The sequence below is a fragment of the Theropithecus gelada genome, chromosome 2, assembly GCF_003255815.1.
Source record: "Theropithecus gelada isolate Dixy chromosome 2, Tgel_1.0, whole genome shotgun sequence".
Lineage (NCBI taxonomy): Eukaryota > Metazoa > Chordata > Mammalia > Primates > Cercopithecidae > Theropithecus > Theropithecus gelada.
The window spans coordinates 17,112,539-17,130,946 of NC_037669.1; the positions used below are offsets into that span (position 1 = coordinate 17,112,539).

The following is an 18,408-nucleotide window of genomic DNA, read 5'->3' on the forward strand; positions in this document are numbered from 1 at the left end:
ATGCTTCTAACAGGCACTGCCATTTAAGCTGAGCCTGAGGCTGAGTAGGTAATCACTGAGAGGAGAAGATACTAGCTTATGGAAAGGCCCAAATGATCTGATGTTTTTCATAACTTGAAGTAAATTTAGTACGGCCTGGAGCACTGCACTTGAGGGATGGAATGGTGAGAAAAAACGCTTGAGGGATGAAAACCAAGATCTGCAGGGACACAGAAGCATCATGTTGGTCATACGAGAGTTGCTCAGAGTAGTTGTTGAATTTAGGTAATACTGGAGAAATATCATCTTTAAGACAAATGTAGGTAAAGAAAGACTTAGTGGATACATACAAGTACATATTTGCAAATTGTGCTTTGTTTTTTGAATTGACCAGATGTTTTAGCTCAGTTGCATCATTATTAATGGTGATATGGTAGGACCATTTCAGTATAATGCGTGATATTTTGGAGTTGATCTGGAGCAAATGAAATTTTAAATTTCTAGAAAAAATGGAAATGCCAGTTTTTCTCAAGGTGAGTCCAGTGCTACATCAAGAGGGTATTTGGGCCAGGTGCAGTGGCTCATATCTATATTTTCAGCACTTTGGGAGGCTAACTTGGGTGGATCACTGAAGGCCAGGAGTTCAAGATTAGCCTGGCCAACATGGCAAAAACCCAAGGCTGAGGCATGAGAATCACTTGAGCCCAGGAGGCAGGGGTTGCAGTGAGCCAAGATGGCACCATTGCACTCCAGCCTGGGTGACACAGCGCGAGACTCTGTCTCAAAAAAAAAAAAAAAAAAAAAAAAGTGAGACTCTGTCTCAGAAAATAATAAAAAAGTGAAGTTTAATCTTCTGGACAGGATAAGGTCAAAATTGTCTCCGTAAGTTCCTCCATAAGTTTAGATAAGTTTGCTAAGTGTTCTCAGTTACCTTGGTTTTCAGAATTTTACATAGTATAGTATCTTACTAAGTTTTTGAAGTATGTTATAAAAAAAAATAACTTTCTGGTATAAAAATGACTTGCTCCCCTTCAACCTGTTGCCCTTCACTCCATATTTATTTGAGTGTCTCCTGCAGTTCTTGGATTTAGAGTACTTAACAGATGATTGACAAAGGCGATGAGGAGTTGCAGATGCAGATAACAACTGCATCTGTTGGTGTTTCTCACATAAGCAGCTTCCTCACCTGGGATTGGGACCTTAGACAGAAGTATTCAGCTAATCAGATTTTCTTGTAGTTGCTTTATACATTTTCTTTGGGCTCCCAAACTTTTTAAAGATAATATCATCCATTTCTTTGTAAATAATGTGACTAGGATATAATTGTCCTTATATTAGAGTATATACCAGATAATTACTACTTACCGCATGGTCAGAGTAACCTATGTCTTGTTCATATCATTTTGACTTCCCCTTTCAGAAAAGAGAGGACTCTTCAGCCAGCAGTAATGTGTAGTCTTGGCCTACAGAGGCTTGCATACCTCCATATATTCACAGTTTGCTCCTCTAAAGCGTAAAGGCATATTATCAAAATGTATAATTACAGCTTGAGAGCAGTAATAGGTGTAAAGATTTTTCAATATATATTTTTTTATTTTCTGAGGTTTCAATATATCTAGTATCTAATAGAACAGAAACTTTACAGAAATATTGAATTTATATGAAAACCCAACCAAACAGGGGGTCTGTAGAAGGTATCGTTCTGGCCACTTCAAGATGAAAGTGTCAAATCAGTGGGATCCCTATATTTAACTTCAAAGATGTTATAGCCACATCTATAGCTCTTTTTAAATGCTTTTAAATGCCATTTGATGTTTTTTTTCCCCTCATTCTCCAACCTCAGTGGCCATAATGCATTGACTGTTTCTGTGGAGAGAGCACCATCTGATTTGTTTTACTCTGAATAGATAGTGCTTCTTTTTCATAAGTTTTAAAAAAATAATTGAAATAGTCTTGAGTGGATTCTTTCAGATTAGTTATATGTAGGTATATATACATATATATAAAGAAAACTTTTCTGAATACATTAATCTAAATTCTAAAATTAAGAAAATTTATTTTTGCTTTAGTTGTTTGAACTCCTGAATCATTATGATTTCCTTTTAATCGATATTTTTTTCTGTTCTTTTTCCTTCCCTTTATAATCAGGATTTCAAGACTGTTATTGTGGTTTTGTCAGTGCTTTGACCCTATACTAGTAGCTTCCTTTGACACAATATGATACAAAAGCATGAAGTTTATCTTACTGTTTATTGTTTTTAGAACACTGGATTTATAAAATCACAGGGACTTGCTATTCCTTCTGCAATGTACTCTTCTCAATATTTTGCAGCTACTTAAAGTATTCTGTGTTTTTTGTTTGTGTTTTCTCAGTTATGTGTATCTAGTTATAAATTCCTCACCTACTCATAATTGTGATATTTTATTTCCAATTCATTATTATATAATTTACATCATGAATCTAAAAAAAAAAAAAAATATATAGAATATTTCAACTCTACTTGATCATGACTTTTTTTTTTTTTTTTTTTTTGAGTTGGGGTCTCACTGTGTCTCCCAGGCTGGAGTGCAGTGGCCCAATCTTAGCTCACTGCAACCTCTGCCTCCTGGGTTCAAGCGATTCTCCTGCCTCAGTGTCCCGAGTAGCTGGGACTACAGGTGCATGTCACCACGCCCAGCTAATTTTTGTATTTTTAGTAAAGATGAGTTTTCACCATGCTGGCCAGGATGGTCTCGATCTCTTGACTTCATTAAGAGATTTTTCTATGGGCCTGAAATCTAAATTAGATTTATGGCACTTCTCATAACATATAATTATGTATTTATTTTATACTTTCTGTTATTTTCTCTTTTTCACAGGAGATTGTAATCACCCTGAAGGCAGAGCCTATGTTTATTTTGATCCAACTTTATACACAGAACCTAGTGGATTGTTTATATATAAATATATATAAATATATGTGTGTGTATGTGTCTGTGTATGGAATAAATAAATACACATTCATAACAAATATTTTAGGAGTATTGTAAATGAGAAGGAGAAATTTGAAGAGAAAATGAGTTTTGAACAGAAAATGGAGAAATCAAATTTTCATTTCAGATAGACCACTGAGGCTGCATTGAATTCAATGAAAGGAACAAGATGAAGAGATCCCAGTTGAGTTAGATGGAATTGGTAGGGGTTAGAAAGCCATATATTTGAAGGTGATTTAAAAACCTTACTGTATTTGTTCTCTATTACTGCTGTAACAAATTACTACATATTCAGTGGTTTAAATAACACACGTTTATTTGCACAGTTTTGTAGGTTAGAGGTCTGACATGGATATCCCTAGGCTAACATCAGGGTGTTAGTGCGACTGCATTCCATTCTGTAGGTTCTAGGAGATAATCCATTTTCTTGCCCTTTTTAATGTCTGGAGACCACCCATGTTCCTTGGCTGTGTTCCTCTCTCTTCAAAGCCAGCAATATTGCGTCTCTGCCTTTCTGGAGTCACATCTTCCTCTTGTTCTCTGGCTTTCTCTTCTACTTTAAGGACCTTTGTTATTACATTGGGCCCACACAAACAATATAAAATGTCTCCCTATTTTGAGGGAGATTAGCAACCTTAGCGGATTAGCAACCTTAATTCATCTGCAACCTTAATTTTCCTTTTCCATGTAACAACACATTCATAGGTTCCTAGAATCAGGATATGGACAACCTGGGAGACAGGCATATTATTCTGCTTACAACATCCAGTTTGCAAACTGATAGATTTGTTGTTAATATTGAGGGATGAGTTAAGGATAGGATATTGGTTCACAATTTGTGTACTTGGGCAGATGCTAGGTAAAAGTTACTGAAACAGAGAAATCAGGAGGTGGTGCCTATTTAATGAGAAAACAGTGAGTTCAGATGTGAACATGTTACATTTGAGAGGCCTCTGAATTGTGTCTGAAGCATAGAGGAAATTTATGCTGGAGATACTGTTTTGGAGGTTGACAGCATTAAAATAATAGTTGAAATCCCTAAACTGATAAATTTTCTTTGAAAAGTGAAAAAACAGAGAAAATACAGAAGACATTCCTGAAGAACATATAATTTTGCATTTTTCAAAATATGGCAGCTTTATGGAATATGATGAAATATGAACTGAAGTAGAATAAAAATATTAAGATAATTTACACAGAAACTATTTTCATTGATAAATCAATGGTTGTAAGTCTATACAACTCTTACTGTTCTTCATCAGTAAAAATTAGAACTGCAGTATATTTACCTCTGTTAAAGACAAGTTAAGGCTGGCCCTGGGTGGCTCTCACTTGTAATCACAGCACTTTGGGAGGCCAGGGTTGCATAAGGTCAAGGCCAAGGTGGCTCAAGATCACTTGAGCCTAGGAGTTCGAAATTAGCCTGTGTAACATGGGGAAACCTCATCTGTAGAAAAAAGTACAAAAATGAGCCGAGCGTGGTAGTGCACTTCTGTACTCCCAGCTACTTGGGAAACTGAGGCAGGAGAATCACTTGAGCAGGGGAGGTGGAGTTTGCAGTGAGCAGAGATCATGCTGCTGCACTTCAGCGGGAGTGACAGAGGAGACCTTGTCTCATAAATTAAAAAAAATTAAAAAAGGCAGTTTATGACAGAAGCAACCTGGCCAACTAATATTGGACTCTATGCCTAAAATTTTAGCTTCTTCCCCAAATCATGAGTCATGGTCAGCAAATGTCATTGTCCTTATTTGAAAATAAAATCAATCTATAGAATCAGAATTTTACTCACATGTAAGAAACTTTGGGAAAAAATGTTGGTTTATAAATCAAGTGAATGTACAGATAGAACTATTTTTCTTTCCAAAAAATTAAAACTTGGCTGGGCGCGGTGGCTCATGCCTGTAATCCCAGTACTTTGGGAGGCCGAGGCGGGTGGATCACGTCAGGAGATTGAGACCATCCTGGCTAACATGGTGAAACCTCGTCTCTACTAAAAATACAAAAAATTAGCCGGGCATGGTGGCGGACGCCTGTAGTCTCAGCTACTTGGAGGCTGAGGCTAGAGAATGGCGTGAACCCGGGAGGCAGAGCTTGCAGTGAGCGGAGATCACGCCACTGCACTTCAGCCTGGGCAACAGAGCAAGACTCCGTCTCAAAAAAAAAAATAAATAAATAAATAAAACTAGGCCTTCTAAAATTTAGCCAATAAAGGATAGACAATAACTATGGGAAGTATTACATATTTTGTAAATAGTGTCTGAAATACTAGTGTTATAGTTGGCAATACCTGTATTCGAAAAATAATTCCTGTAAATAGAAAATTTATCTGTGTTTCTTCAGCACTGTTCAAATTTAACAGCTTTAAAATGGGTAGGTACAATCATTCATTTATTAAGTGGAAATAGATCTAGAGGATTTTTAAAAAGTAAAACAGGGTCACTCCTTTCTAGTAATTTAGTACTCTCTAAGAAATCTTTATCTGTAATTTGGTCTTTTGAATGTATTTACCTGCAGGGAAGGAGATTCCCTGGGGAGTTAAATCATCAGTGAATAAATCAATCTCATTTATAAATGAGTCTCCTGTATGCCTGATTAACAAGAACCAGTCTCTTAAAATATGATCATGCCTCTTCGGAAAGATAAGTATTAATCTTCTCAGTCACAAAAGCTGAGGATAGAATTTTGAACCTGATTATTTCACTTAGTCATCAAAATATTAATAGTTTCTGAACATTATAGATTTCTTTGCCATAATCTATATTTTGAGTAGTCAGTAAGTTAAGGAAACTGATCAATGTCTTATGAAAGCCTACATTTGCTTTCTTATGCTTAATTATACTTGGGGAACCCATATTGAATAAAATATTTTCCATTTGCCTACATGTTAAAATGTCATTATCATTCCTTTTGCATTTACTTTATTGCAGAAAGTTCTGATGATAAACAATTTGACAATAGTACTTAATGATTTGCTTCCCTACAGGGTAATGATAATAATGCATTTATTGTATTTTATAGTTTATGCCAACCATAAAGCTTCCATCTGTCATTCTTTTCTCTATATTGAAGCCATGCTGCTCTTGGCATGGGTCACATTTGTAAATGTTTCATTTATGAACCATTCCTCCTCCTGACTCCTCTGCAATACAGAAATATGCCAAAAAAGATTAGCTGCCTTACAGTTCATATGTCTCTAAATTTGGCATCACATTCACTGTGACATTTCCTCAATAGTTTCCAGTAGGAACTTGTCCTACATAATTCTCATGATTTTATTTATCAAATAATTGTGCAAAAAGCTGTTTAATGTGTAAATGATATGACAACTGGTTGTCTTAATATTTTTTTTAAAGTCTTCACGTTTTTCCTGCCCATTTCTCTCATTATAGACTACTCTGTTCTACAGTCAATGTTACTTACTAAACTACTACAATCCAATTTAGCTATACAGATGACAACACATAATTTTTAGGCAGTCAAAGATGTTGAAATCATGGTAAAATGATTGGAAAATAACGTTTTCATTTAAATTATTTTTTGTAGCATCTCCCCAGAATGTATATTATTGTATCTGGTTTAATGACCCAATAACCATGTTTTGTGAGCAGGTTACTGTGAAATCTGAATGTTTGTGAATAGAATTTAGTTAGCTGCTTGTAGAATATTGGCAGTTCAGCTCTGCCTTTTTTATCATCTAAAGGAACTAGAGTATAGATAATTCAGAAATCAGCTGGAGAAACGGGGTGGGGGAATCCAAGAAAAAAAACACCATTGTTCTTAGATTTCTCTTGAATACTTGTCAAGTGGATTAATTAACAAGAGAGATTCAAAAGTTGAAGAGGAGGCAATCATGACCCATGACACAGCAAGCAAACTTTTGTGTGTTACTCTTATTGTCATATATAGAGTAGCCATGCTACCCTAGTAGGGTGGCTAAGAAGATCATAGTTTATTGAGAGCTAGGGTTGATACTACGGTTAGAGGATTACATGGTTTAGGTTAGGGCAACACCCAACAATTAGTAGGATAAGAAATACAGCTTGGCCAAGCATACAGTATTAAAGCAAAGTAGAGAACCCACGAAGTAGATAGGAAAATATGTAACCTAAACAATGGTTAAATTTCTTGGGACATGATACAAGTTGGAGATTTAGGAAGTCTCTTCCAATATATTAATGTGAAAAATTGTTTGTGTGTCGTGATATTAGGTATGCCATGAAAAGTCCCAAGTCAGTGTTACCTGAAAGGTGCTATAATCAATTCAAATTTAACTTGGATAAATAAATAACGCAAAAGGGAAGAGAGGAAATGATATTTCATAAACACATTTGTATGCTATTTTAGTTAAATTGTTTTCTTCATATGATGGATGTTGGTTATCAGATAATAGGGGGGATAATTTGAACACTGTACACAGTCAGAGATGGGGATAGATGTCCAGGGTTTGGACTGAGAGTGAGCAGTGTGAGGGCAGTCAGTGCTTCAGGGTTTGGGGCCAACGGGGAACAGAGAAGATGACTCCAAAAGATACAAATGTGTGTCTTCTCAGAACTCATTCTGGGCTCAAAACAAATGCCCACTTTGATTTTATTTTTTTCCAGAGACCACTTTGCCTCTTAACTACATCTCAGAAAGATCATATGTAAATAGCCCTTGACTTTTGCCGTCACAAACCAAGTACAGTGGCCGTTTAAATTTCATCCGGCACCTGCCTTCCTGCTTATACTATACTGCTTTTCCAACAGTTGGTTAAGAATGTTCTTTTCTAAGACATGCATTTCCTGCCCATGCTCCCTTTCGATTACCTCATTTATTCATTTTCTTTGGGAGATACACACCCACAAACACCTCCCCCAACACACACACTCACACTCACACACATGTTAAAGTAATGGTTATAATTGTGCTGTCTTGATTTGGCTATAATTTCAATGGACAAAAGAATTCTGTCATTTTCAAGTTGTTTAATATGTATTTGTTTCAAAATTATGGCAACACAATTAAAATTTTTATCTGATGATGTCTTATTTCTGATGACTAAAGGTTAGGTTACAAAAGTGTTTACCTCTGATAATGCTTAATTATTTATTTATTTATTTTTTTTTGAGACAAGGTCTTGTTCTGTCATTCAGACTGGAGTGTAGTGGTGCAATAGTGGCTTGCTGCAGCCTAGAACTCCTGGGTTCAAGCAATAACTCTCATCTCAGCCTCCTGAATAATGGGGACTACAGGCACACACAATCACACCTGGCTAATTTTAATTTTTTAATTTTTAATTTGTAGAGATAGGGTCTTGGTATGTTGCCTACGCTTGTTTAATTCGTTTTTAAAACATCTCCCACTCTATGTAAAACAACATCTCTTTGGACAAATTTGGCAGACATTTCCTGTATTTGGGATTGTTTTGGAGAGTATCTACAGGTAGGAAATTATTTCCCTTTCTGTTGTCTACTGGGATGCATTTAGTCCTTGGCACATCTATGAAAAGTGCGATGAGTGGTACAATTACTGACAATTTTGATGGTGATTTTGAAGGTGTGATATGGGATGTCTGCCCTTTTAGAAGAGCAATTTAATTCTACACAGTCTACTAAATAGCTGCAGTCATTTTTTATCTGCACCTTCTAAATGAGGGCATTTTAATCTGTTCTGCTATATATGTGTTTGAATAAACTATGGCATGTGAGTTGACACAAAAATCCTAGTAGCGAAAGTCATAAAGTAGAAAACTGGTATACCTTGAAGGTAGGCATTGTAACTTACAGACTTTCTATATCCTATAGTTTCCAATATATAGAGTCTTAAATGTAACAGAGACTCAATAAATGTTTGTTGAAATAATGTCAAAATGTATAATGTAAAATCAGGTAACATTTCTTGACCGCTGAGGTCCTAGTTAGGGAAGTTAACATCTATTTTCATTATGTCCATGTAAGTGTAATGGAGAGAACAAACAAAACCGCGGGAAGAAAAATTTTTCCATCTTCAAGAAAAAAGACTAAATTTTAATTCTCAAATTTTCTTTCACAGATTTTTTTTTTCCTTTTCAACATAAAGCCACTGTTATTTTTTTTTAAAGTAAGGGTTTCAGTAGTTTCTTTTAGACCTTTCTTCCACTATATAGAAATGGTTTTGCATTGAGATAGCCATTATATTGTAGATATAACTTTCAAGTAAGTAGTTATAATCTCTTTTATCAGGGCCGTTAAACCAATGATTTAAGTGTATTTCAGACCTTAAGTTTCATAATATTCTTCAAAAAATTGGAAAATGTCCAAAGCCCATAAAAGACAAGTGGGAACATAAGAAAGGTTAGAACTAGAAAGGCAAGACACATGTTTGATGCTGTGTAAGCAATGGGGAACATGTTCAATGGTTTCAGCTAAATGGGGCACTTCTTTGTGAGAGATGAGAGACTCACAACATTTATTAATACAAGACTAGAAAATCTAAGACTATAGCCAAATAGTATTTTCTACCTATTTAATCCCTGAGTAATTGAGACAAATGTAAATCATATAGGTCTCAACTGAATTTGCTTACAAAATGCTGAAGATGTCAAAACAGAGGAAGCATCTAATGCTGTTAATTAGGGACATGTCAAATTTTCTTTTACTCATTTTTAACCACAGAGATAACAGAGCAGTTTTATAGGAAAGCACGTCTTTTGAGATAACTCATTAATAAATCTCAATGACCTTGCTCAGGAGCCCAGGAGGGAACCTGTAGTTTGGTGACCTTGTGATAGATCACATCCACACCTGACTTATCCTTTGGTCTCTGTGGTAAGTGCTGGTAATAGCAGGTTTTAGGAATGATTATAAGGCTGAAGCAAATATAGCTCTGTCAGTCAGGATAAGGATCTGGAGGTTCTTGGAGTGAGTGAAATATAGTTCTTGCTCTAGAGTATAACTTGCTTTCTAAGTAATAGCAAACTGCTTCACTTGATTTATCCTGAAAGTAATTTAATTAGGAAGAAAATTATATAGCTTCAGTGTTTTGTCCTTTTTTTTCTATTCCAGATAACAGTGAAGAAAAATAATTTTTGATTTTTGTAGCTTATTTTAGATAACTAAGGGAATTATCTAGTTTTAAGAAGGGACAGAGATATTTGAATGTTTTCTGAAAAACATACTCTCTAGCAGAGTAGAAAAATGAAAGGTGTAAGTTCAAAAGTTCTAAACTTGATTTTATTCTCTAATTAGAAAAAGTTAACCTCACTATTTTCACATTACCTTATACTTAAAAATCAAATTTTCAATCTCAGATGTAACTGAAGGGATAGATAAAATTAATAATGAATGCCCTCTATGTTAAAAACAAGGAAACAAGCAAAAACGACAAAAAATAAGAATAACCACCACAACAAAACAAAATGTTGTAAGTACACCTAATGAACAAATAATTGATCTCAGGTTCTAGATAAAAGTAGCTTCGTGGTTTTTAAGAAAGTATGATCCTCTTTAGAAAATTTTTCCGTAAAATATTCCCAATACAGAGAGGACCATATCAGGAGTCAACATAATTCAGTGTCTATTTAAAGCAATCTGTGTTAGTTTTTTTTTCAGATTTAAATATGGTTGCAACTCTATGTGAGGGTAGATCCCCATATTATGTATATCCGAAAGTAAAAATTTTTGGTTCTTACCTTTCAGAAATATACAGTGATGTTAAAACTGGATTAATTTGATAATCTAAATATCAGTTTAAAGCATTTAAACATTATTATATTCAAATGGACTGCTTCTAAAGTGTAATGTAGAAAGGTACATGTTTGTTTATATATCTGTAATTTGAAGTATTCTCTGATTGTATCTGAAACTTTGTTTACTTGTGTTTTTTCAGATGGGAAAAAACATCTAGTAGAGTGTTAACAGTTAGTGGAACATAGAACCATCATAAACCTCTGCTGATGTGTTGTTACTGAGTGACTTAGTAACTTAGAACCTTTAAGCTGGACCTTAAAGTTTCTAAATTGAATGATTCTAGGAAGAAACCCCTTACTTTATTTTTCATAAGGTTTGTTAGACAAAGTTCTGAAACATGTATTTATGATTGTCTGAACTTTAAAACATATTGATAAATCTTTGAACTCAATTTACATGACATTGACTTAAATTTTTACAACAAAATTATCCTAAAAGAATAGCTACTTTCTTAGTGGCTTGATTTATCTCGTCCTTGTTTAATTTTTCAAAGTGATTTATGAATAAAATCTCATCTTTTTCTTACTGTGCTGTTTGAATAAAGATGATCTTCTGTGATATACTATAAATCAATATGCTGATTGTTTTTAAACTAATACCTTTTAGATTTACTAAAATGATGTAGTAAAGACTTGATAAAATATTTAAAGACAATAAATTAATATTTAGTTTTTTGTTCTTAGGTAATAATAACTTTCATATTTAATCCAGATATTTTCTTTTAAAACACAATGACATTTTCTTATAATTTTCAAAAGCATGAATAAAGGCAACTCTAATACACTAAAGGACACATTCAGAAAGAAATACAATATGCTGAAAGTTTTTTTCTAAAAGTTAATAGGAAAATTGTATGCAGTTATACAGACATGTCGTATGCATTATGTTGCTTACAAAACAAAACGTGTATTTTCAGAACTTTATTTTGATGACCCCAGGCTATTTTTTTAATTCAGTTTCTCATTTATTATGCTATGAATAAATAATTGTAGTTTCATTTATACTCTTTACATAAATAATAGGTGTTAATCTTCCTATTTAAACATCGCTATTATATTAAAAATGGAAAAGTATTGACTTTTTTACTGATGCTAATGCCGATGTAATTTTTTTTCCTCCTACTGAGTTTACAGTGATTTTGCTCTCTGGTAGGGTCTAGATAACTTTTGTTTGGAGCCAGCAGGAGGAGCTCTCACCTTGCTGGGTTCAACGTAATTAGTGTGCCTGAAAAACCTGAATTTGTGGGGGTTTTTTTGTATGTGAAACAAATGATAAAATTAAAATATTTATCACATATATCCAAAATTCTGAATTAAAGTATCATTCACCTGTCTGAAATGCAAATTTGGAATCTTACTATTTTTAAGAATTTTTAAGAGGTATGATTGCAATTTAATGAAATAAAGCAGTTAGGTAAATCTTTTTTCTGGAAGATACTAAGAAACAACAATAAAAAATGTTTCCTAAGCATTTGCACTGTAATAGGTACATTCATATTTTTCTTTTTTATTTGTTTTGAAGTGAATATACTTCACAGTTTACAATTATGAATACTGAGAACAAAGCAGCCTTAATATGTTTTAGAAACAGTAATAATTAAATGAATTAACTTACTGGTCATATTCCTATATAAAACTTATAAAAAGGAAATAGCTGTTGATAGATTTCAATACGCTTTAGAGATTTTTAGACACTTAGCTCCATTGAACCCCTTGATTTGAATATTGTGATTTGTAGGCTGTACCAGTGAATTTTCTGCAGAACTCTTTGATGAGAAAATTAGAATTAAACTTACAAACATTTAAAAATCACCAAAAGAAATACTGATGTTTCTATCCATTTAGTGAAGTATATATTAAAACAATAATGAGATACTGTTGCACACCTGATAGAATGACTTTAAAAAACTGGACAAAATCAAGTCCTGGTATGTACAGGAATGGGAAAACCATACGTTTCCCTATTGAGAATCTAAAATTTCACAGCAGTTTTGGAATCCAGATGGATAGTCTCTTTAAAAAAACACACATTTTCTGTATAACCCACCAATCCTACTCCTAGTTATTAACCCTGGAGAAATAAAAGCATAGGTTCATATAAAAAATCTATAGAGGAAAGCTTGGAGTGACCTATACATAATATTCTTAACTGGAAATAGCCCCACGTCCTTCAGCTAGGGAATTCCATACAGTGGAATCGTTTTCAGCAATAACAAGGAACAGTTGAAACAAGCAGTGACATAGATGGATCTCAAATGCATATGCGAAGTAGGGAAACCAGGCTCAAAAGGCTACATGCTATATGATTTCATTTATTTGACACTCTGGAAAAGGCAAAGCTACAGGAAAGGAGATCAGATTAGTGGTTGCCAGAGGATAGGAAAGGGATTCCTTATAAAGGGCCACAAGAAATTTTGGAAGGGTAAAGGCCATATTCTCTAGCTTGATTGTAGACGTGGTTACATGGCTGTAGGAGTTTGTCATGATTTACAGAAATGTACATTTGAAGAGGATGGATTTGTAAGCCAAACAAATTTTAATAAATCTAACTGATAAAAAGTGGGGAAATTTATAGATTAAAAAAAAAACACTTAAACAGGAATGCCAACTAACTTATTAGCACTTACTTGAATCTGTTTCTTTTTCAAATAAATTGAGACAATAAAGAATATTGAACACTGTCTAGATATTTCATTGCATTAAGGAATTTTTTTTATATTAATGAATTAAGGTATTATAGGTATATTAAAAGAGTATTTTACAAATACATGTTGAATTTTTATACAGGTGAAATGATATAATTCCTGAAATTTACTTCAAATAAATCTTGCAGTGGGGAAGTAGTTAAAAATGTATAGATGAGACAAGATTGGACATTAATTGCTAATTATTGAACCTGAGTGAAGAGTATGTGAGGGTTCATTGTACTATTTTTTTCTACTTCAAAAGGTGTTTGAAAATTTTTCACAATAAAAATTAATTAAAAATTATGGCTTAGTTTTACAAATGTATGTTTAGTTAATAGATTTTAACAATACTAAAGGAATATTCTGCAATGAGTAAGCAGAGTTTAACCTAGGAATTTAAGGATACTTTCATATTTTAAAATGTATCAATAAAATTTATCACAGTGGTTCACCTAAGTAAAACTTCGGAATCCTTAGACACCAAATGGCAGATGCCAAATAACATCCTCACAATTGCATTTTTTAAAATTATAAATGAGAAACCCTCAACTGGGTGCCTTGGCTCACGCCTGTAATCCCAGCACTTTGGGAGGCCAAGGTGGAAGGATCACTCGAGGCCAGGAATTTGAGACCTATCTGCATAGCATAGTAAGACCTTCTCTCTGCATCAAATGAAAAAATTAGCTGGGCACAGTGGTGCATGCCTGTAGTCCCAGCTACTCAGAAGGCTGCAGCAGGAGGATCGCCTTGAGCCTAGGAGTTCAAAGCTTCAATGATCTATGATTGTGCCGCTGAACTCCATCCTGAGCATCAGAACAAGACCTGTCTCTTAAAAAAAAAAGAAGAAAAAAAGAGGAAAAAGGTATTCCACTTCCTTGGCAAGATGAAAAACCAGAATTAGTGATGAGATACCAAAGCATTGTTTCTCAGAGTTAGGTCCATATCCTGCTGACATCTGGAGGCCTAGGAGGTAGTAGTTAAAAGTAAATATCTGCTGAATCATGAGCTCTCCACATTTACCTGTCAGAAACACTACAAAAACCCTCCTTGGTTGATCTCCATCTGTCTTTCCCCATCATTTCTATCACCTAACCTCCCCCAAATAGTTTCCACGCCTACAACTGAGAACTGATTTAGTCATATTTCAGTTGTTTATAGAAAGTATTCTAAAATAAAACAAAAATCATATATCTGATTGAAACCCCCCATCCTAGACCAGTTCAAATTGGATCCCCTTTGCGAAGTTCTTCCAGAACTACCAACCCAACTTAGGCTAACTTAATTGCTAGGGTGTCAGTATAGTCTTCACTTTTATAATTTAACAGAAAATGTTATTATGTGTTTACGTGTCTGCTTTTTTGACCACATTATGGATTACCTTTGGTCAGGAAAAGAGATGGATGGTTTTTACATTTGGTTTCACACCCTTTAGCCATAAGTAAGCTACCTAGTATATATAATAATAATGCAGTCAATGCTTTAAAGATTGTAAGATTTTTCAAAATGATTTTTTAATATTTTACTGATTATAAGGACATTTAATAACACAAAAAGAGAATTTTTTACACATTTAAGTCTGCTTTAATACAGGATTTTCTTACTGAATGTGGTGTATAAAGACTGTATATGAAAGTAGGAGAAAAGCAAAGTAGTTATTTTATCAGTTTTAAACATCTGCTATTAAAAATGACTTAATTCTGTTTAATAATTTCATTTAGCATTGTTTAACAAAAATATACGTAGTTTAATTTCTAAATACTTTATGCATTTTATCATTACTTAATACTATTTTATATTATTTAATACATAAATAATTTCTGAAGTAAGATAACTCATTAAACTTAATTCAGTGAATAATAGTAAGCATAATTGACATTAATGATTTAAATAACTTTAATAATTTAATATATTTTTGCATTAGTTGAGAAATTCATGGAATTTTTATTTTCTATTTAATTCCAGTCGTGTTGCTTGATACAACAACTGTGCTGGGAGAACTAGGATGGAAAACATATCCATTAAATGGGGTAAGTTTAAATATCTTTGAAAAATCACCATCATTGTTAGATTTTTCAGATCTCCTAACAATTGATGGAACAGTGAAATTTGTGGCCTACTTGTTATGAATTTTGACATATAACAAATCCCATACAGAAGGTTGAAATACAGTTAGAACTGGTAATCAGTGGGAATGATATGTAAAGATCCTTCCTTTCTCTTAAATTAGTAATTATTCTTTAATGCTGTATTTATACATAGTAACATTAGAATATCTCCCATATACATATTTTCCTTAAATATAAATTTCTATGTATAAGTTTCTATATGTTATATTTATGTTACATTTCATACCCTCAATGAGTATTTGTGCATAAACTTTAAACTACCACAGTATAAATGGATTGTGCAAATATTAACAATTTGGTTTTTAATACAAAATACAAGTCTACTAAAATATTATGCATTTTTGAACTTGGTAAAAAGATACAAGGTGATTAGGTTTTTGTTAACTGAAATAGTTGTATTTAAATGCTTGTAAGGATGTGTAATTTGCAAAATATAGTGTTTCATGGACCAACATTTTAGCTATAGTTGTACTTGACTTTTTGTATATTTTTATATATTTTGCATCATTTTCACATTACAGTATATGTCTACTTGTTTTCATACTAAGCTAAAATAAAAGTGGTTTGTAAAGCATTTTGCTTTGATTTTTGTCTAGTTAATCAAAATATTGAATGATAGAAGCAGTCACATGTTTTCAGATACACTTGGGTTAGCTTTCCTTTTTTTCCTTAGAAATAGTAGTTTTATTAATCACATTCTTTGTTGACATTTTCACATTGCTTCTTCTATTATATCTTTACATTTAAGTCTCAAGAAAAAATTGATCTAAATATGTTTTATTCTTTTGGAATCTTTAACATATTGCTGTTTGAATTTGACATTTTACAACAACAGTTATTCACTAAGTGTGTATTTTCAACTAAAATATCCTGTGAAGAGTTAAATCTTCCTCTCTAACAGCCCATTTGCTTCTTTAGATTAGTAAGTTTTATATACTGTGAGTTTATTTTTCTTAAATTTTTGTTTATTCTACTAGAGCTCTCATCAAACTTTTTGAGGTAAATATCTTAAACTAGGGTTATGCTTTTATGTTTATTCTCCTATTTCCATTAAAATGAACAAACATTAGTATTGTTGAGTATATTAAATGGGTCATGTTTGTCACTTTCAAGAAATGAATGAAACTTTTCTAAAATACTTTTCATATGTGTGTGTGTGTGACTGTGTGTGTGTATGTGTAATCTTATGAACAGTAGAATAGATTGATAGTATAAGTTTTTAAAAATGTGCAATTATTTTTTTTCTTTTTTAATGAAGAGGATAGATTACTGGTAGTAATGGAGCTTTACTTAATGATATTTATAGGTTAAAATAAGGAATTATTCAGTAAGGGTGAAGAACTTTTAAAAGAGGCTACTGAAAATATCAAGAATGAAAATAATCCAGATATCAATACAGGTTACAGTATTTAAAATCCACCAGAACCATTAATCAGTTTATAACATGTAAACTAGCATTTATATCCATACATTAAAATTGTAATTATATCTAATTGAAGTCATATAAAGTTTTCAGGTACTCAGTTTCACTGACCCATGCTAATTTGATTGACCATTTTAACAATTACATTTTTACATAGACACTAATTCAGTTGATTTTACAAATATGTCATGGGTGGAAGAGACATGTAGACAATATAATTGGCAATACACGATGTAAACTCTATTTGGTATTATAAATAATGTATTTCTAAGGAATAACTTTTTAATTGGAAAAAAAAGCTCTTCCTGTAAAGAATTTAGACATTTTGAAATTGTATAATGTGCTACATAAAATACAGGAAATTTAATCGTAGATTCCATAATTTTTTTTTTTTACTTAAAATCATCTTTCCACTAGTAATATCATGCTGATATAGTTACAGAATTAGGCATTCAGAGTGTGCCTGTGAACAGACCAATAAATAGTCATTTCAGTAGGAAATTGAGCATCCCTGGTTAGTAATTATGGAAAAAGAATGAGTAGTCTGAACAAATAACGTTTTAGGCTTACAGAAATGAAAAGAGAATTATGAATTTTCTAAAACACTTGCTTATCAATTCGTTTGTGTCAACATATACTTTTTCTTTTAATCATTGTCCTGAATTCAATTTAACAAACTTCTGTTTTATGTTCCTCTATGCCAAATACCCTGTTGTTGTGCCTAAGACAGATTTTTCTACCCTCAAGGGGTATTGAAGCACAACGATGAGTATACAGAATCACTAGACTGAAGAATGTGTCTTCAGGTTGTTCTGAGTAATGTTTTGTGAAATAATAATAAAAGGAGAGGTTAATTCTGGTCAGGGAAAATTGGGAATAAGAAGTTGCATGTCAGCTCTTTCAAAAAAAACTGTGAAGGAATCGCATACGGGCTTGAAAAAAAGGGAGAAGGCAACTTCTAGGTGAAGGGAGTGGCTTGAGCGAAGGTACAGAATTATTTCATGTATGTATCAAGTTTTAGGAATGTTGAGAATCATTTGGCCTGTAGGGATGCAGTGGAAATCATTTGACTGGAGTGGAGGTATATAGTGAGAAATAGGACCTGTAATCATAGGCTAAAACCATGTTTTGCAAGACTTAGAATTTCACTAAGTTGAGGTGGATGGTGCATATCTCTGCATCAGTAAGTTAACTTTTAAAACCTATGTTTAATGTGTACATGGTGGATGAGATCTTTGTTACATAGTTGTATTGGGCTTAGATATGGCCACTATAGTATACAAAATCAAATACCATTTTCAACAGTGGAGTACCTGTTAATTAAACATTAAGACAAAATTGAATGTTAGGAAAACAAAAGTGCTGTTGGATATTACATCACATTTTATTTTAATGACAGTTGGAGAGTAGATAACTTTGTGTTTCTCTAATACTGAATATTGGTTTTGAATATCATATTTTATAGATAATTTTTGTGTGCTCTGACTTAGATGATCACTAGGGCTTCAGCAATG

The 18,408-nt window shown here is 33.0% G+C and overlaps 1 protein-coding gene across 2 annotated transcripts in view; it reads left to right on the forward strand.

The window, feature by feature from the left end:
* The window catches only part of EPHA6 (EPH receptor A6), a 930,608-nt gene that overhangs the window by 38,537 nt on the left and 873,663 nt on the right, over positions 1 to 18,408 (forward strand). For both annotated transcript variants that reach the window (XM_025376846.1, XM_025376847.1), the window contains exon 2: positions 15,308 to 15,372. In XM_025376846.1, the coding sequence (XP_025232631.1) occupies positions 15,308 to 15,372 (65 nt within the window). The remainder of the gene's footprint in view (positions 1 to 15,307; positions 15,373 to 18,408) is intronic.